This window comes from Scedosporium apiospermum, assembly GCF_000732125.1.
Source record: "Scedosporium apiospermum strain IHEM 14462 chromosome Unknown SEQ_SAPIO_0154, whole genome shotgun sequence".
Lineage (NCBI taxonomy): Eukaryota > Fungi > Ascomycota > Sordariomycetes > Microascales > Microascaceae > Scedosporium > Scedosporium apiospermum.
The window spans coordinates 313,435-336,938 of record NW_015971855.1 but is presented as its reverse complement, the minus strand read 5'-3'; the positions used below and the strand labels follow the sequence as shown (position 1 = coordinate 336,938).

The following is a 23,504-nucleotide window of genomic DNA, read 5'->3' as shown; positions in this document are numbered from 1 at the left end:
AGAAAGAACGAAGTTTTTTTTCTTTGTTTTCTCACTGGGCGGGACCCCCGGGGATCAACGCTTCCTTCTACGCCTTGAACTACTGCATGACAGTGGGGGGAGATGATGGATCGTATCCATCGAGTTGCAATGCGCAAAAGAGAGAAAAAAAAAAAGCCACAGCTCAGGCTTTTCTCAGCGCTGCACAGATCAAGCAAGCAATTGCAGGAAAAAAAAATGACATTCAATTGAAACTCGAAAATACGAACACCACAGTGGTTCGGCGTGTGGGGGCAGCCCGCCTGTCTGCAGGATTTTGCGCTTTTTATTTTTGCTGCTTAGCAGCAAATCCCACAATGCACCACCTCGAGCTTGACCATTGAGGCTTTGGCGGTACCTGTTCCCCCTGCAGCCGAACAACGCCTCACTGTCGCCCGATGATTCCTTCGCTGTCGATCATTGACGACACTTTATTATTTTATTTTCTTTTGTCATTTACTATTTTTGTCTTTTTATGCTTGGGTTATACGGTGTCCTGGGTTCTTGGGAAAAGGCTATAGTGTTTGAAAAGCACACAAAGAAGCAGAACGCGAACGAAGAAGAGGGAAGAGGGAAAACTCGGCTAGGTACCGACCAAGAATGATGATGAGCTCTAACGTGTGTGTGTACCTCGACGACGGTGGGATCTTGATATTGATAACGGGCTACGCAGCACAGCAAACTTGGACGGACCAGGACATCGGGGAAACATTATTTGTTCCATTTGATTTTTGTCTTTACACTTTAGACGGCACGCGGCTACCAACCAGATTATGGAGTTGAATCCAATTGAGAAGAGGGAACGCGAGGACCCTCGCTGTTGACGATGAGCGGAGATTTGAACGGGATACTCGGATGGAGGAATTTAATCCGGTCACTCGTTTCTATTTTTTCTTCATCACATTCGCTTAGAGATCAACATGTATCTTCTATATTTTACAAAAATAAAAAATAAAGAAAATTCAAAACATTTTTTGTTCCGTGATAAAAAAGAACATGCCACTTTTCCTTCCGCCTTCCGAGTGTTTTTCGGGAGTGTAACTTCGGCAAAGGAACTGGGAGGCATCAAGGATCAAGGCAAGGAAAGGCACGGCTGTGTAGACTACGGAGTACTTTTCCGCCCTCTCCACCAAATGCTACCCCATCGAACTCCATTGATCTTCATCTCTGCTGCGTATGCTTTGCAAACCTCTACCGGGATCTTGAACGTTAGCGTGGGAGATTAGATCTACCATCTGACATACCTCATTTCAAGTATTAAGAAAGTATTTTTAAAGTATAAGATTTTAGAAGATATACCCGTATACTACTTGATTCGGGATACATTAGGTAGTGGCAACAATTTCTCGCACTAACGTTTACGATCCCGGGATAGGTATATATGAACTTATGATGCGTTGCTTCATACCTCGGGATAGCATCTGATATCATTGCGTAGTAATGGCATCCCAGCTGTTCTGATTTGATCAATCGCTCTCGGCACTGCTTGGAGAGCGTTCCACTTCACTGGCACCCACCCACCCATCCATCCGTACCTGCTAGTGTCGTGTCCACTCCGCTACGAAGGAGCCTGTAGGCTTGATGTTTGTCTTCCCCGCCTGGCTAGCAAGCCAAGCGTGAGATGCCTTGGCCTGGCCAGTGCTTTTGCTCAACCTCTTGATTTTTTTTTTTTTTTTTGGTCTTGCTGATGTGGACTCCAAACCCACACTTGCAAGGACAACATCGATGTATACGCAAAAAAGCACCGACTCGAGGCTCCTCTCTCTCGCGTCAAGTCAGACACCCGGACCAACTTCGCCTGGCCCTCGCTCTCACTTGACTTTTGTATCCTCGACTTCATCGGCAGGTTCAAGGGGGGGGGGGGGGGGTGCCAAGAAAAAAGATCCCAGGCGCAGGACGCCCAAACATCCCCTGGTAGCAAGGATGTCAAGAGCCTAACGCTGGCTCTGCTCCTCCTTGTTATCTTCTCTCCTGCACACACATTGATGTCCTAACCTCTCCTTCGCCTGAAGTACAAGGCGTGAAATCTCTGCCCCACCTGAATAGAGAGGGACAAGAACAGGACCAGAAAGGAAAAAAAAAACTTTCAAATTCGTCCTGTTCCTTTCCTCCTTGGTCCCGAGAAATCCAAGCTCTCGCTCTTTGGAGTAGCCGAAGAGTCAGATCTAATGCACGACGTGCATATACCGGGTCCTCCAATCACGACTTGCTCTCTGATTTTTTTTGTTGCCAGGGGTACATATCTGTGTCTTTTTCGGGCAGTGCAGAGGAGAGGACAATTTGGGTGTGTGTGCCTGGGGAAACAACTTTTCTCCGAAAAGTCTTCGCGATCTGGTCATGCTCATGCCGAGTTGCTCTGAGGAAGCGAAGGAATCATACGAAGCCGTTGGTGATAATTCTCCGCACGATAACTCCCGTCGATAGCATTATCTAGTCCCTTTGGAAGAAAAAAGAAAAAAAGGAAAAAAAAAAAAACGTCGTGATTTTTTCCCTTTTTTTCTTTACTTCCGTCGTATTCGAGTTAAAACTACTTCGTCGCATATCCGTACTTGGTAGACTTATTGTCGTATTATCTCTATGTAGTGCGGTTTATCCTCGTAGCACGGGTGATGCAATGGTTCGTCCGTGGTGAGCAACAAAAAGCCGGCATTGCGCCAAAGAGGACAAAGATCTCCAGGCCCCAGGGGCAAAAGCCGTGAGCCATGCTCCAGATTAGCAGCGATACTTGCCATATCCGGCTGGGGAGGATCGTCCTTTCTCTCCCATCTCCCGCCCTGTTGGCCGAATCCGTGCTGGATTGACTTTAATGCCGTTCTTAATGCCGTTTCTCAATGAGGTAAAAAAGGAGATGTGTACCTTTGTTTGCGCTCGGAACCCAATGCCAATGCACAAAAAAAAAAAAAAAAAAAAAAAAAAAAAAAAGGTAATTAAGGTGTGTTGGATTGGGTGGTTGTACAGCATCGGACAAACCTGGGGCGGGCAGCCAGGACTTTCCGTCTTTGGACATCACGACACTGGAATTTGACTCGATTCAGTCAAACCGTTGGCGACGTGACGCATTTGGTGGAGGGGGGGATAATGTCACCAAACGCAGCAAGGGAGACGCGCATATAGTAGAGACAAAGAACTAAGACAACTACGGATCAATGATTTGATGTCTGCATGTCTTTCTGTACGACGCTCCTGCTCAGCTCTCAGTCTCTCACCACCTCCCCCCGCCCAAACAGTTGAGAGAAAGAAAAAAAAGACGCAGAATGAATGCCATTGTGGACTCCATCGACAACTGCGCGTCTTCTGCAATCATCACTCGATAGCTGCAAATAACGGACCGCAACAACGGCCTCCACTGATCTGCCGCACGAAAAGAACAGAGATCGAAAAAACTGCGAGGCATCGATCGAAAGTGAGTTCCTCTTCTCTCCAGATCAAATGGGTCCCGAAAGCCGCTTCAAGTCGATTCGCCAATTCCCCTGCGTGCGTCGCGTGAGGAAAGAAAAGGAAAAGAAAAAAAAAACCACCCGTGGTTCTCTTCGCGTCAACCCATGGTCCAGTCCCCGTTCCCGGCTCTTTTTCATTCCTTTCCTGTCATCTTTGCTCCGCACCCAACAATCGTTTGGTCTTGGTACTCCCCAGCTCCTAGTTCCCAGTCCCACCCGATCTCCGAGCCCTGTTCTCGGCCATATCATGGAGCCCAGGTCCCAGCGCCGTAAGCTGCCCACCCGCGCCCGTCCCCATCGAATCCCACCGCGGGCCTGCAATACCACCCTCCCCGCCTCTCTCTCTGTCTTCTCCCCTCTCGTATCCGTGCGACCTCCACTGCTAGGAGAGAGTCAATGTGTAAGAAGGAGTGCAGTGTGCACTGCGTTCCTGCAGTCTTCGTCTACCGTCTTGCAGTTGCATCCACCAGAGTGGTTCGCTCTGATCCCTCCTCTCCGGATGCTCTTCTTTGTACAAAGTCTGGAGTAATCCATCCCTTGCTTCACTTACATCGAAAGAGAAAAAAAAAGAAAAAAAGAGGAAAAAGAAAACTAAAGTAAAAACAAGAAGTAAAAAGAAAAGCAAAGAGAATTTCACCAAAACTTGAAAGTTATGCAGGGAGGAGAGAAAAGGGTCCTTGCTTGCCTCAAACATACATCAAATCAATAGATCAAACCGAGACCTCAACTATCGAAGAAAAGCAATCCTCAGCAGTAGCAGCAGCAACAGCAACAGCCTGGCAATAGTATGTATCCACCAGCCTATCTTGTGGTATCTCTCAATTTGATTATGATGTCTCTTTTCTCCTGTCCCCCAAAGAAGTAAACAAGACCGATCAGGCAGCGCCAGCGCAAGACACGCATTCGATGCCCTTAAAAAGCAACGACAACTGCCTTCGCGATCCAAGACACTTTCCTGATACGGCCTCGCCTTCGTGCTCGGCGAGGATATGGACTGCAGCCCGGCTTGCGCCGCGAAGCCCCAAATCTCACACTTATGCACCATCGTACATACGGATAGGACATACTCCGTACACAGATACTAACATCAATCATGGTTTCGGCCTTGCTCCATACCCTTACTCCTATCACATGCTGCTGTGACGCGTACCAAACCTCAACTTCGCGGATATGCCTTCTTTTTTTTGGTCTCACACCGGAACTCGGCTGCCACTCATTCTCTCTATCTCGATAGCTTCATTGCTTCGTACTCCCATCTCTGCATTAGTTCCGTAAAGCCATACCTTCGTGCTCATGACACCCACCCATCAAAAAGGTTCTATCGACAGAAATAAGCATGCAAATCCCTGCACCAAGACAAATTCAGATTCCCTCCCAAGAAGCAATGAATAGAGTCCGAACCCTTAAAAAAAAAAAAGAAAAAAGAAAATAGAAGAAGAAAAACAAAAATGATATCCCAGCTTCCAGCAAGAACGCCTACCCAATGCAATGCAAGTCTCTACACATAATCATGACAAGTCCATTCTCTCCGTCTTCTCATGACTTTTCATCATCTCGTCGCTTCCATTCTCTTCTTCTCTCTTCTTTCTTTTTTTTTTTCCCCATCTTTCCTTTTTCCTAGACGGCAGCAACACCCCTCCTCGTCACCGGCCTCTTCTCAGTAAACTTCCGCAACCTCCTTACCCCCAAAGTCTCGTCCCTTCCGGGAGCCACACCTAAGTGCCACCTAGACTGCTCCCCCACCTCCCTCTCGACGCCAAGCCTGTCCAGGAGATCCTCCCTGCTCCTCGGGAACCGGAAGGCCGCGTCCTCCGTGATGTCCTCGTTCGTGATGAACGTAAAGATCTCAGCGAGGCATGTCACGGCGTGAGGCATGCGGTACGATCCCCGGCTCGGAAGCAGCGCCGCGAGCCCGCAGACGAAGAGACCCAACAGGGCAAGCGTGACGCCGAAGACGGGCATATTGGGGAACATGCGTACATCCGAGGTGCCGCTTACGGTAAGGGCCATGAACAAGCCACCGCCAAGAACGGGTAGGAAGATGAAGAGGGTCGAAAGGAGTGAGATGAGTGCCATGCGGTAGTGCCTGTTCTTGAGGGCCTTGAAGGTGGACTGCAGCGGAAGGCAGGCCGGGTAGTCGAGGAGGACGGACTTGGAAGCGGTCGATCCTTCCGGGTTGGACAGCTCAGCCCATGGCATGAGTTGCCGGTATGACATGTCCAGGGACTGGAAGAGTAAGTACAGTATCACTCCCAGTAGCGAAGGAATGAACCGGTACACAAAGTTGGCGGGCGAGAATGCGTTCCTGTCCGGGCGCGCAGGGAGCTTGGGCCAAAAGCCCCGTGACAACTTCGTGTTGGGGTGGAACGAAAGCACAAGGAGCACCACCAAGAGGGCCGCACCGACAATGACGAAGCAGAGCATCTGGACGTTGCGCAGACACCACGGTAAGTATCGATACCGTGTCTCCGGCGTCATCGCCCTTGGGATCTGCGTGAGACTCGAGTGCGCGGATTCAACGTCCGTCTTGTAGAATTTGGCCTTCTTCTTGGACTGTGAAAAGAACTCTTCAATGGTCTGGTGCTCCTGAGCTGCTCCGATGCCCCACCAAAGGAACCCTCCCTGGTCCTCTTCCGGAGCGGTGCTTACTCTCTCGAGTCTCCAGTACCCAAGCCTATCGATGGCACGCTCCCGGAGCTTGTACTCTAGCTGGCCAAGCGTCTCAACTCCCTGAGTACCGTGGTAGCTGTGGTTGACGTTGGAATAGTGCAGCATGGGTACCATGTCCGCGATAGACCTGATGTCCCAGATCATACCAGTGACACGACCGAACCAGAACCAGGCAAGAAGCAAGACGGAAATAAGATAAAAAACATAAATCACCACGAGCGTCCACGCGACGCCCTGGACCGTGGCCCATATCCATTCCCCTTCGAAGAAAATAATTCCAAAAAGCGACGATAAAAGCGGGATCGTAAAGTTCAACAGCCACGTAACAAAGATGCAGATTTTAATCGGCACGGGCCCGACAAGATGAGGCCAGAGAAAAGACTTTGGGTATAAATGCTGAAAGATTGCGCCGTAACGTTCTAGGGGGTCGTCGCGGGACATACGCTCAAAAGGCAGAATGCGAAAAGTCGTGAGGATCATGGCCTGGGCGTAGAGCATTATTACAGCACCAACCAGCTGCGGCAAGATGCGAAACAAAAAGTAATGGCCGCCACTCGGCGTTCCGGGGTATATCAATAGCCCATCGTGCTGTTTAGAGTATGCGGCGGAAAGGGTGAGGGCTGCAATCATGAAGAGGCATAACGTCGTCAAGAGCAAGAAGGAGGGGATGCGGAGGATGCCGGGCGTGTAAGTCAGCGGGGCTGATTTGTTGCCGTATCGAGTGCCTGGGCCGACGTCGGAATGGGCAACGGGAATTCGCTTGCTGGCGCTGTACAAATTCGACCGCGCCTTCACATAGGCGGGGGCGCTCGCGGTACTAGTTGACGAAAAGGACGGCGTATTATCGTCAACGGCGCCGAAACCAGGGCGAATGGGGGCGGCCGGCGCTAGTTGGCCCGGACGAGCAGCGGACGACGCCGGTGGTTGTTGTTGTTGTTGTTGTGAATAGCGGGAAGTGGTTGGAGGTGCGGCGATAATTGGCTCCGTATTTGCGACAGAGGTCCTCGGCTGAGTCGCGACGGGGACGACTGGTTCAGGGCCGGTAAAGGAACCACCACCATTTGAGGAATCACTCTGCGAAAGTGGCACGCCGTCCTCTCTCGTCAATGCCTCCAGCGCGTACTGAATGAAAGGCGTGTCATCCACTCCCGGCGTCACCTGGCCGTTTCCTTGGGCCATTTCCTCCCTAGCCAACCTCGGCCTGTCCGCATTCTCGGCCTCATTCATTGCAAGCTGGGCCTCGTCGAAACGCACCGTTGGTGTATTATACGGATTGCGCGACCGTTGACGACGATGATGGGCAACGGGAGGCGTCTGAATTGGTTCGAAGCCCTGCAATCGCTCTACCGCGTAAAGCGTGGGAGGCGAAAAGTTTTCTGGCGGTGAAGGCACCCAGGGCGCTATGGCCTCGAAGTCGGCGTCTGGCTGCTGCTGGTGGGATGGAAGCTGCGCCGCAGCGGGAGGGGGAGTGTCGGGGTAGAAGTGATCGGGACTCAGACCATGGTACGGGATGGCGGTTGCCGTAGATTGCGAGGAAAGAGAGGAGCGGTCTGAGGAAGGTGTCGGGGCGGACCAGAATTGAGGAGGGAAGACTGGCGCTTGTTGTGGTTGTTGTTGTTGTTGTGGACCTGCAATTCGAGAAAAGACGTAGAAAAAAAAAAGAGTGAGCGAGCAGCGATTTACAAAGTGGAATATTTGATATTAATATGGCAGGAGGAAGGGCCAATCAAGTCATAAATGGATGGGTGTGCCGATGCGTTGGCAGCCAGCAACCTGCATAGGCATGGCAGACCGCAGGGGGGGTATGGTTTAGTAGGGCAACGGGCAATGGGCGGCGTGGGCAACGTGGGCATTTGTATTAAGGATCGCAAGTGCAGATGCAAGCTCTTAATTGATCCAATGAAGGCAACGATGAAAGGACTAATGGGGAATGGGGAGGCATTGATGGAGTGGTGGAGTGAGGACACATACGTGGACTCTGATTGTTCTCATTCTCAAAGTCATAGCCGTAGCTAAAACCTTCGAAGTTCATGTCGTCGAAGTTGATCTAGTTGATCGAGTTGATCGAGTTGATCGAGTTGATCTGGTCGGTCGGTCTAGATGCCTTCCGGGTCGTCGGCGACAGCTCCGGACATGCAAGATAAGCCAGGCTTGGATGCTCCGCTGCGGAAGTGTGAATGATTCGACCAATTGTTAGACTGTCGTGCATGTATGAGCATGTAGAGCTAGAGAAGTGCATCATAGACAAGTCTTGAGGAGCCCCGTCGTGGGATATTACTGGAGTTTTGTTCATGGTGTTCAGCCTTCTCTATTTTTCTCTTCCATTTTTTCTCTTTGATCGTCTTCATATTTTCGAGAGGTTGGGCCTACCATCATGGCCCTTGAAGCCCCAGATGCCCCCGACTTCTCTCACCATCAACAACCCTAGAGTTACTTTGCGATGTAACTTGAGCTAGGCATGAATTGGGCAATACGAGAAGGTTGGGGTCATTTCTGCCCGCACCCGACAGGCGTTCATTAGGCCTGTTGCCACCTGGTCCACAGCCGTATTGGGCCGCCAGCTGGCTTTAGCTTCCCAGCCACGCTACTTTCCGCGTCTGGTCTATCCCGGATCGGGTAACATCGAATGGATCTATTAACGCGCTCAGCTCGCCCGCACTTCATCAAGCTGCAAGGGCGACTTGAGGAATTCTTCCCGGCTTGAATGCTTGATGGAAAGAGTCGCCAGATTCTTGGGCGAGATGGACCCATACCAAGGCACATGCCCTCACGAAAACGTACTTGTTCTTAAGGTACAGTCCTTCCTCTTCCAGACGCTCCCTCTAGCCGAGGAAGGGGCACATCGGAGACAAGGCCGGTCCGGCCTGTGGATCACGAAGGCGCAATCGAGGTCAAAGGTGGCCGCTGTGGGAGATTGCTTCGTAACTACGAAGTACAAAGGTACTGCTTACTCTCTCAAAGGACAGAGTGCCATCAGGCGCCGATTGAGTGCGACAGGCGGAATAGACATTGGACTCATTCATTATCACACCGGCTTTGATGTCCATGGTCCCGAGCTCTGCTCCATGTAATTTATGAAATCGGGCTGCTCAGCGACTGGAACTGGCTTTATCCGATCTAGCTTGTATTACCACCGACATCAAATGACTGAAATCAACTTCATTGACGTATATACCCTACAGAACAAAGAGCGTCAAGATTACAAGACTCGTCTAGAACTCGCCCGACAAATAAGTTGTTACCGGGTCCCATCTGTCGTCAAGCTAGATGACAATGCCCGACCTCAACCTCGTCCAAAGGATTACACGCCTGGTTCTTACTGCTTTCAACCAGTTCTCTCTCGGGATCATCTAGAGTATTCTGCTTTCGTGGATTTTGTTGCCAGCCGTTGCCTGTCAAGGCTCCCCCTGCAATTGTCGGTTCCTGCAGATGTTCCTGCAATGGCCCGGAGAGGATGCGGCGTCGCACTAACTAGCACCGTCCATCAACTTGTTTCACTGTTTCTCGACCCCCACATATTAAATCTGACAACGTTGGTTATGTCTTCGATTTCTCTTTATACGAAATACATAAGTATTAAACTCTCTCCTTATTTAGAGTTGAAGCCGTCTCTGTGCCATATGAAAATCCGTGGGTGGCTGGTAAGCCGTCATGAAACGTCGTCAAAGCTTCTTAATCCGTCCCCGAGACGACGGGGGTTAACCATACACCCAAACCCAGGTATCGAGGTGGTTGGTAAGCAGAAACGATCAGATCCGTCGTTTAACATCTTCGCCCTCGAAAGCGTCCACGATCCTACCCCCAACCCAATCAACAACCCCCCACCTCCTCTCCCTCCGCTTCGTCCCCTTTCCACCCCCATCCCAAACCCCCAGCTCATCCAACAAAACTTCCACAACCCAAACCATCTCCCCGTCCTTCCTCATGGCCATCCCCTCCGCGTCCCCCCTGGTCCTCGGAACCCTCGTACATAGCAAATGCAAATCCAGAAACTGCGTAAACACCAGCCCGAAACTAGGTTTCCCGGAAGACCTAGTCGTACCGTAGGAGTAGACCCCCGGCGTATCGAAGATGGACCGTAGTGTCGGATCTACCCGCCGAGCAGGTTGGCGGAGTGGTCCCCCCGGACCGGACATCGTGGTAGGAGGAACTGCCATCTCCGGGTTTTTAGCCGTCGCTATGGAGTTTGTGATAAGGATCAAAGGCGAGGAAGACATGGCGCGAGCGAGGTAGCGGAGGTGAGACGAGAGGAGTTGAAGAGACGTGTGTGCCGTTGTTTTCTCTGCGTGTGTGAAGAGCGTCGTCAGGAGTGTCGAGAAGTGCGTGATGAGGATAATGTCCGGCTTCCTAAGCCCGGATTCTTCCTCCTTCTGCGTAGGTTCTGGTGTTGGCGCCATTGCTGCCGAAGGTGGCGGCGAGGGAGATAATGAGACCTCTTCGTCGCTATCTGGTATCTCGTCTCTCACGGCCTTTGTCTCCATTTCGGGGCCTGAGGACTTCTCCTCTGGGCTGCCTGGGACCTTGGGTGAGGGTGCGGCGCTCGCAACGTTCTCCTCAGCACTAAGATCAAGATCGTCGAGGACCTCCCAAACGCCTTTGATATCAAACACCCTCACAATAGACACCATCCCCAACACCTTCGCCACTATCTCCCTAACATCCGTTAGCTGCTCCTCCCCCTCGCCCTCCCCAGCATGAATCTCAGCCACTGCCGCATCCCTAAGCATCCTCACCATCGTCCCAGTCGGCTGCGTTGAAACCACCAGTGCCTTCTCGGGCTTGCCCTTCTTTATCCCCCGCCATACCGTCCTTGCAATAACCTGCAAGGCCAACTATCGAACGTCGTCAGAGCCTCTCATCCTAAAGAGGAAGGGGGATAAAATAAAATGGAAAAGGAAATTTAAAAAATAAAAACAAAAATAAAAATAAAAAATGAAAATTTAAAAATTTAAAAAAAGGGCGAAAAAACTCACCAGGACTCCAAAGTCCTCCTCCTCAGAGCTAACGCCAACAACACTCCCCCTCTCCAAACCCCCCATAAGCACGTACTCGTCCACCTCCCCACACCCGATCCCGCAGCGTCCCCTTTCCCGAACCGCATCCCGCCGCCGCCTCTCGAGCCGCGAGAGCACCGAAGCCGAGACGGGGAGTATGTCGGCGAGCGCGGCGTTCCTGGTTTCTTCTTCCGTCATGGGTCAGTCATTGCCCTGCGGTTTCCCGTCGTTTCCGCCTCAAGTTCCTCGTCGGTGTCGTTTGGTGGGGTAAATTTCGAAACAAGGTTGGGGAATCCCGGGATTGCGGGGTTAATGGATTTTGGTTGGGATTGATGACCCCTTCGAGGCCAATTCGGTGCATTTGATCAGATTACGCACACGCGTCTCGGTGAAAGTCATACGCTTGCGTTTGGGGCAGAACTTCGCCCCCTCGCCAGATACTGCTTCTGCTTCACATTATCAGGAGCGCGTCATTTTGCGCTTCTTCTTCTTTTTTTTTCTTTTTTTTTCTTTTTTTTTTTCTTTTTTTTTCTTTTTTTTCTTTTTTTTTTTTTCTTTTTCTTTTTTTTTGGGGGTTTTTTTCGTGGCTCGACTCGTCGAAAGACGACAGCTACAAGACCAAGGCTTATAGACATTAAGACGTATCATTATTGTAGGCCACTTTCAAAAGAAACCAGATTTGTACGGCTTGGATATATGGATTCATCTATCTACTGCATTACCAACATTGTCCGCTCTCCACCTAACAAGTTTCAAGTTGTTCCCCCCTGGCCGGCCCCTTCATTCCCGCCCCGCCGAGCTTCCTTCTGCTTTGCCGTGTAAGTATCAATTATTGAGGGAGCGAATTCCCCACCATAGTGTGAAACTTGGGGTGACGAGCCAAGTTGAATACACCTCCCAGGCAGATTCCAGCTCAAACCAAAGGTATTAACAGAAAAAAAAAAAAAGGAAAAGAAAATGAGGTATCGGGAGAAAGTACACCGCCAAACAAAACATTTAGACAAAAGGAAAACTGCGCGGCAGTAGTAGACGCGACCAGAGAGAGAACGAAGGCAAGAATGGTGTGTGTTTTGAATGTATGTCCATGGTGTCGACATTGATGTTTATCTCCTGTACAATCCCGACTCCGTCGAGAGGGTAAGCATGGATGACAGAGTGTGTGTGCTCACGGAGTCGCGTGCAATTGCCACCGGTGACGTCCAGTTTCTTCCCAACTTGGTATAGGGTTCGACACACTCCCGCCAACGTTCGGAACCTGGCCCGGTAGATTCCAGATATACAATGAAAAATAGAGATGCGTGTGTGTTATTTCGAAAACAAACACGCGCTGTTGTGTTGTCGCCATCGTCTTATCACTATTTCGCCTCGCTGTTTAAACGCACGTAGCCATCTCTGCCGTGGGGGCTTTGTATTCTTCTTCTGCTCCCCGGTCTCCACTAAATAGCCGTGCCAGGAGCAGCGGTAGTAGATGCGTCAGGTGCGTCAGGCTGTGGTCGGGTTCGTCTTCCGCCCTTGAGACTCTTCACCCTCGCCAACAGTCCACTACCACCAGGCTTCTCGGCCGAGGTCGACATCGTTCCTTCAGCCGTCGACCTACGTTCTATACCGATAGAAACCTGTCGTGTTCGTGCAGGAGGGCTGGTGGGAGACGTAGAACCATCTCGATCTCCCGGCTTCTTGATCGAAATGGATTCGGGTTCGTTGTCAAACTCGTTGGAGTACTTCCGGCTGTTGCTTGATTCACCCTCCGTGGTTCGCCTTGGCAAGTCGGGGTAGGTAGGACGACGGCCTCCTTCTCCGAAACTAGGCCGTCCACCGGGCATGTATTCTCGGGGTACCTTGTTTATGCCCCGGATCCTCTGGGCCAACGACTTCTTTCGCTGTAATCCGCCCTCTGCCATTTCAGCCGCTTGCTCGGCCTCCCGCTTTTGGATTACGGCTCTTGCGGCCGGCGTGCCCTCGAGGAATGTCGATGTACCTAGACCAAGACTCTGGTCGCCGTGCAACACGTCGCCTCGGCTAGTTGGGTCAAAGAGCATCTCGGCATGAGCACGGCTCCCATTCACCGCCCCAGCGTAGTCGGTGAACGCCTCGTTGCTGCCCATTCCCATAAACGTCGAGTGGTCGGGTCGGTCCCGAAGTGGACCTGAGCCGCCGATCGAGTTGTTTAGTGAATCTTTGGCGAATGCATTCAATGGAGCACGGCGGCTGCCCTTGCGGTTTCGGTGGGGATTGCACGCATCAAACGGTCCATCGTGGTGGAAGGCTACTTTGAACAGGTGTTAGTGCCCAGGTAATAAATAAGAAGTGAGTTAACTATGAGAAGCGGGTGTCTAAGAACGGGAAATGGCAGAGACACGACGCGGCGAACCGCCAAGTATGCTTTTCGATACCCTTCTTTTGTTGATACAAAAAAGAGAAAAGAAAGGGGAAGGATCCGGCACCAACTTACCTCCAATTCCAAACATGCTAGTGGCATCAAGCTGGTCAATAACATCAACCCTCCGATTTGGGCGATGCTGACGATTCCTTTTCTCCCTTTCACGTCGACGAGCCTCACGCTGTTTGATATCCTCTTCGGTCAGGGGCTTCTCGATATCGATCAGCAGGGAAGAGTCCGAGTTCCGACGGGGACGTCGCTCCGGCCGCTTGTGCGGGGACTGCGAAGGGCCACCGGGCTTGGGACCACCGGCCTGCATCCTCCTCGCACGCATAGCTTCTTCCTGAGACCGGGTCGGTCGATGATTGTGGCCCGGTCGGGGCGGCCCATTCTTCGGAGGGCGGTTCATCGGTCGGTTCTCGTCGCCCTTGGGTCGTGCTGGCTTCTCGTCTCCCAGAGTCAAGGAATCCTAAGAACCCCACCAAAATGTCAGCATATCCATACCGGCGAGGACATAGGCAAGATCACCATCCACGCTGCTTAAAGGGCAAAGTGGATGTGAGATGGTGACACGGTGACACGGGGAGACGAAGCAATATACGTACAAAAAGCTCTTCGGCGCTGGGAGATGCTACTCTATCGGATTGGGTCGACATGACACCCGGTGATAGCAGAGGTTCAGATGGCTTGACTACCGGATCAAGAAATGGGTTTCTCGATAGAGGACGAGCAGGGATGATGGGATCGTCGAAGGGCGAGGCGGGAGGCGGCGAGGTAGGTTTATTACCGAAGAAGTCGTTGACGGGGGAGGTGGTTCGATTGCGGAAAGGGTTATTCGAGGCGAGATTGAGCGTCAGGCCTGGGCCGGCGGAACCTTGTCCTGCTTTTTGTTTCCGTCAATATCAAGGAACCTGGGCGCTATCGGACCGGTGCCGTGCATGTGAATGATGATGCTGATAAGGGATATGAAACAACAATCTCGACTTGACACAAGATTCGGATGATTTCAGGAGGATACATGGAGAGCAAGAGATGAAGGGAGACAAAATGGGTGACGGGGGGTGGGAGCCTATCCAACATCGTCGCACGAAGGAGCGGAGCCAAGAACAGAGGGTGGTGCAGGGAAATCAGGATCGAGGAGAATCAGGGAATTGAAATCAAGGCACGGAAAGCAGGTGGGGGGTGAGAGAACGCTGGGAACACTGGGAACACTGGGAATGCTAGGGGTGATTGGCGGTATCTCTTACCTGGCGGGAAGGACTGTGCCGTCGACATTCTGATCGTTGGTCGTCGCGTATGACGACTTCAAAATTGTGATAGGAAGGAGTGCGTTCGCAGCCGTTTCTCGTACTATTTGCGTTTGAGCTGAACCCCCCCTTTTTCCTTCCCAGAGGCGAAAGGCAGAGAGGAGCGTCGTGAGCTTAGGATCGGTCGTGCGTAGAAAGTGGGACAAGTTGGTTTTGAGTTTGGTGGGTGTGAGGAAAGAAGAAAGTCGTATTATTAGGGGGCCCGAAATATTAAGCCGGGAGGGAACAATTGGATGAACTTTTGGTCAGAACGCCCAGAGTCGAAGAGAGTCGAAAGGTAAAAAAAGGCGATGAATGAATCGAGTGAATTGAATTGAATTGAATCGAAAGAGCCCGCTGAGCCAAAAATCGGTCGGGGACTTGAATTGCTCCAGAAGCTCTGTGCCCTCAGTAAAACTACACTGTATGGAGCGTAGCGTGCTGTCGTTAGTGGTGCTGAGGTACCGTACCACGCTTGTCTCGCCCTAGTGTACTTTGGACCCAGAATGCTGAACGGGTGGTTTATGGTACTTCGTACAAGTACAATTGTATCGACGGGTTCCAGTTATTAAGGGGGCCAATCGGCGGCAGGAAGTTTGAGTACTCGGCAAAAGGGTCGCAAAATGATGCTAGTGTTGAGAGGCGAGAGTAGAAGTGGGGAAGCGACTTGTCAAAAGGAGTGTTTGGTACAAAGAATGCGACGCGTTCTGGCTTGGGGCGTACGAAGAACGGAGAGTAGTGGAGTCACTGGAGTGTCGTCAGACAATGCAGCGGCCCTGGTACCCTACGAAGTACTTCGTACAATATTGTACGTTGCGATTGGTACCTTGTACCTTGACCCACTGCTCTGGCAAAGTGCCCTGCAAGAGCTAATAAACTACCGCAGAAACGAGTGTTAGATTTGTTTCGGGTACACTTCCCTGCAATTCAAGGTGGACAAAAGAGAAACTCAGATGAGAAACGGAATATGTACATCGCACAGCACGATTGAGTTGCTGTGCGTGGAACATAGTGTACGAAGCCTCTAGCGACAAAGTTGTGGGTGGGAGCGGGAGTGACGAGTAGTGAATGACGTAGGGCATGACTATACTTTCTCCAGGACCATGTCCACGAGGATTTGACGTTGTGGGGACGGGTACTACAAGCAGGGGCAATAGGTTTCAATGACATTTTAGGAGAAAGATATGCAGGCTTCCTTTTTTTTTTTTTCTCTTTCTTGGCAGACTTCTTCCAAGAAGAGAAAGCAAAGAGAGGTTACTCACGTACTTCGTGCTCTGCTGTCGTGCGCCCGGGGTGCTGTGCAAGGCGTACGCGACGGACGGTCAGTTTCCGGTCGTGAAGGGAGTTGGAAAAAGATTACGAGGTAAGTGAAGACAAGGCCAGGTTCGGAGATGGGGGGACCCCAACAAAATATAGCGCTCGGCACCAGGGACGGGCTCCGGCGAACTCGGCACCTCAGTTGGACACTTGGACGCCACAAGGCAAATCGGGCAGGCAAGATGACAGGATTTACTTGTACAAGATGGTAGGGGGCGAAGCAAGGTGGCATCGAGTCGCTACGGCATGGCGGGCGGGAAGGGAGGATCGAATCTTAAATGTGGATGGGCTGAAGGGTTTCAACGAATAGAGACTCGGAAGGGGGCGGTATTTGGCGCCATCGACAAGAATGACGAAGAGCAAGCGTTGAAAGAGGAAAGAGAGCGATGTCATAAACTTACCTGTGTGTCTCCTTTGTCCACAAGTGTGTGTATTTTAGAACCAATGTACGTCCACGGGTCGGTGGCACGAGACCGTTCTCGAATCTGGGGAGACAACCTTAATATAATCTTAGAGTCAAGTTGTGAGGTTGTCGAGAAGACAGAAAGACATCGAAGTTCAAAGCCGAGGCGGAGTTTCTTCAAGACGAGCCCGAGCAATGCAGGGCCTTTGAGACTGCTTGGTTTCTGGGTGTGGGAGTGCGAGGATCGTGAGTATTATTAGAAAATGGAATACGAGGCCAAGTCAACAAGATTGATCAATTGTGATCGTTGGATCTGTTCAACGAGGGATGGCGCTATCGAGGAGTGGTTGTTGTGCCAGGCGACGCTGATTGGAAAGAAATTCAACTGTCAGGGGTACAAAGTAGTAGTTAATTATGGAAATGCTGCAAATGGATTTTCGAATCTCAATCCGTCGATCCAAGCGTTCAGAAGTCTGGCCAAGGTGGTAGTCGTGGGCTCGACGGTGGTTCTGGTTCGGCGATAGGGGACTTTGGCGTGTCCTTGGTTAAATGAGGATGCTCTACCTGTGTGCTCGTGGTTGCAGTTTAGCCAAGACGACGAGAGCTGTCAGATGGACGTCGACGATCGGGTTCCTAGCGGTGAGCAGTTGCGAGCAGCGTCCGTCACTTGATTCGAGTTACGCGCGGAGGACGGATTACCGAGGTTGGCCCTCTGCAAACACTGTACCCGTGTATGCTGGTGAGATGCAAGGTAAGGGGCGTTTGTCTTCATCCATTGATCAAAACGGCATTAAATGATTCCGATCAATTGCATCGCCACTTGCCTCGTGGTTTAGTTTAGTTTGAATAACAGCGCAGGCACTCGAGGACCGCTTGAGCCCGTACCACTGGCACGGCTCCATCGTCGCCCCCCATCTCCTTCGGATCGCTGAGCAGTGAGAACCGAGTAATTTAGCAAGCGTGATCTGTCAATCCGCGCCGTTGGCGGTTAGGACCCCTGCTCTGCTTTTCCTAAACGGGCCTCTGCGGTGCAGTGTGCGCTTCCGTCTTTCGTCTCCCCTCCTTCCGACTCTTGATCGACCCCTATTTCTCCGCCCTTAAGTGGTCAAGCTTGACCGCCAGATTGGGATCAGACTCAAGAGATAGAATGGATTGATAAATACGAAGTAAACCCTGCGAGAATAAACCAAACCCCACATCGCTCGGTAACCCGGGTGGTTAAAGCCAGTGGCGTTTCTTCCACCTCGTGGGTTTGACTTGATGGTTTCAAACGTCCTTGTCCGAGCAGCCTCGCGCTGCAAATCAATGTTCTTGGAGGTCCAATCCACTTCCGTCGACTCGCTTCAACAAAATGATGAATCAAAGCATACACTACAATTGTCCTTGAATGTCCGAGATGATCATCATGCTTTGCTCCCTTTGCTGCAGTCTTCGGACACGCTCCTGCACCAAGTATCTATGTCTGTCCAATGGCTTCAATTCCTAAAGCAACATTGGCAATGGGGTCTTGCGGTTTATGGCTTGGGTTCGTGCACTTGATTGGCTCGGTGATCCAAGACCGTGCTCGGCCGTCCCTCCAGAGCTTGAATGACGCTTCCATGTGCGGCATCACGTCGATCTGCACCCCACCACGAAGTATGGAGTATTACGAAGTGGTAACACCTCAATTTGATACCTGTACTTCGTACTCCATAGCGTTATCTCGATGCTCGTCGCCCAGCCTCCAAGTACAAAGTTGCTCCAGTCAACTACTCAGTATTGTCCAAACGAGGGGCGAGGCTATCTGGGATTGATACTTGACGTCCACCTCATCTTTCAAACTAACACGCAGCGCCGGGTAGGCATTATGCATGGATAGGCTCATGTTCCAGCTCGATACTAACAGAACTAAGATTACAACTGTACCGCAAATGCTCTTTCCGTTTGACTCGGAGACCGAGTTCGCACATGAAAAAATGCCTTTGGAAAGTATGACCGAAGGGTAAAATTCGACGAAGTAGATTCAGTACATGTACTCAGTACGTCACAAACGATACCGTCGTATGACCTCCAAACGAGGGAGCATTCGGTGTCCGCCAAAGCAAACTCTGATATGGTTTCCAGACGTCAAATTACCCACCACTGTATTTGTATTTCGTATGTATTGACGTTGCAGTCGGCTAATGGAAGATATCACAATGGGGAAGTATGCGACATGACAGGTACTTCCCGGCTCACGAGTCGCGACTACACCGGAGTTGGCATCTCGTATTCTAACGATTGATGGATTGATGCTGTTAAAAGATGCTTGGTATTGCCGTTCGGTGTTGGCATCGTTAGGCCGTTCCGCTCTGGCTCTCCTATTTCACAAAGATGGACATCAATAGATCACTAGTTAAATTAGCTCGATGTCATTCATCATTCCACTGCTTCACTGTAACCGTAGTAGCGACGCTGGACGCTCGTCTCAACGCAACAAAAAACTACGCGAACCATCTCTGCTGTTCTTCGTTGGAGCTACTTCGTACTTCGGAGTTAGTGGGCCATTTCAAGATTTGAAGCTAATCGTGTTGAGTTGCCTCTTCGAGTGGATAGTCCCTCTTCGGTATTATTAGTACACTACTTTTGGAAAAGGTGAAGGCACGGCCTTCTTATTACCAGACTTGCCAGGCCATCGTCAAGAGATCACTTCCGCTTCTTACTTTGTAGGCTTGGAATGGCGAACGGTCCAATGGGTCCGAGAGTGGTCTCGCGACTTATACGGCCGACCTTTTTTAATAGATGAAGAAAGAGGAAAAAAGAACGCGAAAGGAGGATTAGATACCCCAGAGCTATCCGTGCTACGTGACCTACACGAGATAGCTTCATATATTTTCGCGTCTAGACGTCTACTTAGTCGAACCCCTTTTCTATTCCCCCACATTGGACACATTTTTTTGTAGTCCCTACCCATCCACTCTAACCGGCTCATATCAAGTTCGATTCGAGGGCTTCACAGGGCTGAATCGAGAGAGGTCGACGTAGTGGCGGCTAGTTCAATGGGTTTCATTCATTAATTTGGAGCTTTAATCATTATGGATAAAAGTTGCACAAATAGTCATAACATCATCCCAGCTCGGAACCATCGTCATTCTTGATAAACTCATCCAGTCTCTCCTTCAACTCCTTCACCGTAACTCCATCACGGTCAAAGTTCCTCTTAGCATCTTCGTCGTGGCCTTTCCGACCGCCATACTTTGGAGGGATGAGGACGGACCCGACAACATGGACGACTCCGTCACTGGCGATGCCGTCCTGGACCATGACACAACTCTTCCCGCGATTGATGGACATCTCAGAGAACTCCATCCAGGTTACGACGTCGACCTCGATTGTGCGGTTTGGAAGGAGAGATTGAGGAGAGGCATGGCGACGCTTAATCGGGGGCAAGGACATCTGATCTGCCTCTACCGTGAAACCGGGTATGTCGTGGGGAGATGCCGTCTTGGATTTGTAGTAAGCGTCTGAGTAAAGTGTTGCGTTGATAACAATATGGTATTCTAAAAGGGCTCGAAGGTACTTTTCCCCATCCCTGGAGAAAAGAAAGCGAGAAGTGTCCGGGCGGAGCTTCTCCCATGCTCTATTCGAGGGAGCGAATATCGTACCTCCCGCCTGCGGTTCCTGGCGTAAGTCGTCTGCAAGACCCGTCTTCTCCATGGCAGATGCAAAAGTGGTAAGCTTTGCGGGGAGGGTCTTGATAAGCTTGCCCTGCCGTGGGGGAGGCATCAGGAGGTCCTCGATCATGTGGAGGACGCCGTTCGCAACCTCGATACCGGACTGGGTGATACGAGAGCCAAAGTTGAGGTCGATCCCCGAAAGATCTACCGAGACGCGCACGCGTTGTGGTCTGTAACCTAGCGAGCTCTCGTTGAGCAGAGTCGGGATGGTGTGCGACGACATGACGCGGTCGAGGGAGTATATGTCGTCTACGACATGGTACCTTATCATCTTCCTTAAGAACTCCGGGAGTAGGTGTTCGCTTCTGAGCTGGGGAAGATTCTCGAAAGCGGTATCGGCAGGGACAAAGACCGTGAGACTGCTGTCGAAGTCGTTAAGTTTTTTGCGAACCGAAGGGTACTGGTTGATGAGATCGCAGAATTCCCGGGTATTTTCGCCTAAGCAGATGAGCTCATAGGCAGTGACCTTCGCCTGAAGGCGAGGTTTTGGGTCTCCGTCGACATGGTTATTTAGAAGTGGGGACTCGGAGAAGGACGCCGTGACGTCGTTTAGTTTATTGGGCCCTTCATTGTCGGGTTGTCCACGTAAGGGATACTGTCCTGGATAGGCCAGGATGGCAGTAGTTAGAGCGAGTTGGAGATAACGGGCCTTCATCTCAAAACGTCCCCAATTCTCATCCTCACTCTCGTTGATAACCAGAAATGTGTGGATTCAGGAAATGAGCTCTCCGCGACAGTCTGGCTTATAGAGCTCTAATGTTGTTTGAACTTCGAATGAGCGGGCAACAATCACCTGTGACTAACATCAGACGGCAGGTGCTAGAGTAAGGCTCTCGGTGGCAAGATGTCGCACGTAACAAGTGTGTCGAGGCGAGTGCGCTGCATACAGTTAGACTGTCGAGTGATGAGACCCATTTGCGAGATTCTAAGATTCTGTATATCTCTAACTCTTGGACTTTGATGGCGAAACTGAAGAAGCTTATGTCTAAGCTATTTTATCTGGGAAGAGCGACTTGGGTTTTATGGAAGTTCGGTTTCTACCTTTGAGGGCGAGGATGAAGATGTGCCTCATCAGGAAGGCGTTGCGTGATAGTTTCGAACAGGATTCCGCACGGCTCTGTAGGCAAGTGGTGCCACTTGTGGCTCCGTCAAGGCAATTCTGCATCTTCTACGAATTGTTTCATTTTTGCAAAGGACTCGTGGGACAGAATTTGGAGGATTGTTACAATTAATGTTCTTCGTAGTATTCTTAAAACTGGGTTGATCCCGCAATGGTGGCACGTTAAGGAACATTGAAGGTGCTGGAAGAGGGTCTTAGTGGATACTGGAGGCAGCCGTACCTAATCTGACATGCCTTGGAAAGCCCTTACACCAGATCCAGTCTTTCTAGAAGAAAGGTACATATGGGAGAAAGTCCTTTCTCAAGATAGATGGACGCCGGGCCTCTATTCCCGACCTTGTGTCGTGAACAGCTGTTCGTTCTAAGTCGTTGGCACCGTTGAAAGTGTTGGGGACAGAATCTTTTGGGGAGACATCATTCCCGTCGCATCCTGTTTGCCTGGCTGCCGAATCGCCAACAGCACCTTCGGATCTTCGCTCTGCATGTTCGTCGGGCGTTTCTGGGATCGTCGACAAACGACTCCTAGTCGCGATGTTGGTGACACCCGTTCGGGAGAGTGATCTCGCCCACTCGAGAGTGCTCTCTCGAACCCCATTCAGATAAGGTCCTATGAGCGTGCCATTAATCAGTTCCCTGGTGCATGGAGCGCATTGTTTTACCGATTCAGGGGCTTTGTCAAACACTCCGAGTGTGTGGGCAAGCGACAGCTCTTCACAGCTCACCTGATCGCCAAGTAGTTCATCATCCAAGATTCCATCGTAAAAGGTAGAGAAAAGATAAGCCCCGTTAATAATCTTCGAGCGTATTGGCCTTTCGATGAAGAATAGGCCCTTGATAGCCCAGTATCGCCGGATCACTTTCCCGTCCAGGATATTCCCTCCTGTAAAGGTCGAGGTGCACTCGGGACACCAGCCGAAGATGATTTGGCCCGTGGACTTGGTGGAACGGCTTGCTCCATAGCCGATGAACTTGCAGATATGGCCCTCAAATTTATGGCGTTCTTCTTCCTGCCGTTTGCGGGAAACGGGGCATTGCTGGACGCCAGTTATGCGGTGGGCACAGACTGTGAAGACTTGTGAGGTTAGAAAGCACATTTTTGTGAAGAGGAATGGGTAATGCTCAAAAAGTAGAATGCCGTGCCAGTACTGCAGAATCCAGAATCGCGTGGAGCGTTCGTGGAGAAGCGTAATGAGTTGAGTTGCGTGATTCGATTCAAGTCTTGGGGAGAGCTTTCCTAGCTTTATATATTGGGCGGACTGGATCTGAAGCTGGAGATAGTTGCGATAGACAAAGAGGCAGAGAGAGGCGAGGACTCCCTCCAGAACACAGTAGTTGCGTCTACTGAACAATACCACAAAGAATATAAATAACAATAGATATAGCGTCAATTGACTTGGGAATTGCTCATCTGTTTTTCCTCTATTGTCTTCTTCCGCCCTTTCTTTGTTCGTGAGGCCAACATTGATCTGCATCTAGCCGGACTCAACATTTACATTCCAGACTTCTTGTTCTTCTCCTTAATGGGGAATTCACTCCCAGTGACATTTTTGTACCCGCTGCGAATGGCGCCGGCAATCTGATTGTCCTTCATCTGCTCCAAAGCAGACTCGTTGGATTGGTCGCCTTGGCCGAGGAACTTTTCCTGGGCATAGTCGATGGCTATGGTCGGGTTAGAATAACGACATGGAAACTAGAGGAAGGTATTGGCAGGGAATTGGAGCTTACCCTTGTCAAGGGCATCTTCGTTCTGTTCGCCCTCGCGGCCACCGCCGGCCATTTCATTGAGCTTATTAGTGAATCCACCTCCGGAGCTACTGCTGCCTTGTTGGGTCTGTTGGTTTTGGCTGTTGTTGGTGTCGTTGCCGGAGTTCCCACCGAGGGCGTTCTTGACCAAGTTCATGATTGTGTTGGATGAGCTGCAAGGTATTGAATACTGGTTATGTACGATGGAAGCTTGAGAATTGGAGTTAATCGGTCATCTGTTGGGCTCGAGTCTGGGCCTGTTATATAAAATTATCAAGCTACGAGATGTGAGAGCATATCGCCTCGACCTGGACCTGGAATGTTTCATTCATGAGTTATTGGGAGGGCTTTGAGACACTGACGTCGTGTGGCTGGACTTTCAGCTTGCTTGTGAAGCGGAAACAGTGAAAAGCTTCACGACCACCTCCTCAGATTGGCCAC

The 23,504-nt window shown here is 50.8% G+C and overlaps 4 protein-coding genes across 4 annotated transcripts; all 4 read right to left on the bottom strand.

Moving 5' to 3' along the window:
* Positions 1–5,072: 5,072 nt before the first annotated feature.
* SAPIO_CDS9899 (uncharacterized protein) lies at positions 5,073–8,157 on the bottom strand (the record flags this gene model as incomplete). The annotated part of the gene is made up of 2 exons (XM_016791185.1): positions 5,073–7,753; positions 8,097–8,157. The coding sequence occupies 2 exons, from the start codon at positions 8,155–8,157 to the stop codon at positions 5,073–5,075; spliced, it is 2,742 nt and encodes a 913-aa protein (XP_016639029.1).
* Positions 8,158–9,874: 1,717 nt separating this feature from the next.
* SAPIO_CDS9898 (Uncharacterized protein) lies at positions 9,875–11,317 on the bottom strand (the record flags this gene model as incomplete). The annotated part of the gene is made up of 2 exons (XM_016791184.1): positions 9,875–10,957; positions 11,099–11,317. The coding sequence occupies 2 exons, from the start codon at positions 11,315–11,317 to the stop codon at positions 9,875–9,877; spliced, it is 1,302 nt and encodes a 433-aa protein (XP_016639028.1).
* Positions 11,318–12,555: 1,238 nt separating this feature from the next.
* SAPIO_CDS9897 (uncharacterized protein) lies at positions 12,556–14,774 on the bottom strand (the record flags this gene model as incomplete). The annotated part of the gene is made up of 4 exons (XM_016791183.1): positions 12,556–13,385; positions 13,572–13,968; positions 14,105–14,379; positions 14,747–14,774. The coding sequence occupies 4 exons, from the start codon at positions 14,772–14,774 to the stop codon at positions 12,556–12,558; spliced, it is 1,530 nt and encodes a 509-aa protein (XP_016639027.1).
* A 4,815-nt stretch (positions 14,775–19,589) lies between these two features.
* On the bottom strand, positions 19,590–23,220 carry SAPIO_CDS9896 (uncharacterized protein; the record flags this gene model as incomplete). The annotated part of the gene is made up of 5 exons (XM_016791182.1): positions 19,590–20,800; positions 21,242–21,317; positions 22,043–22,383; positions 22,854–22,979; positions 23,046–23,220. The coding sequence occupies 5 exons, from the start codon at positions 23,218–23,220 to the stop codon at positions 19,590–19,592; spliced, it is 1,929 nt and encodes a 642-aa protein (XP_016639026.1).
* Between the last annotated feature and the right edge of the window lie 284 nt (positions 23,221–23,504).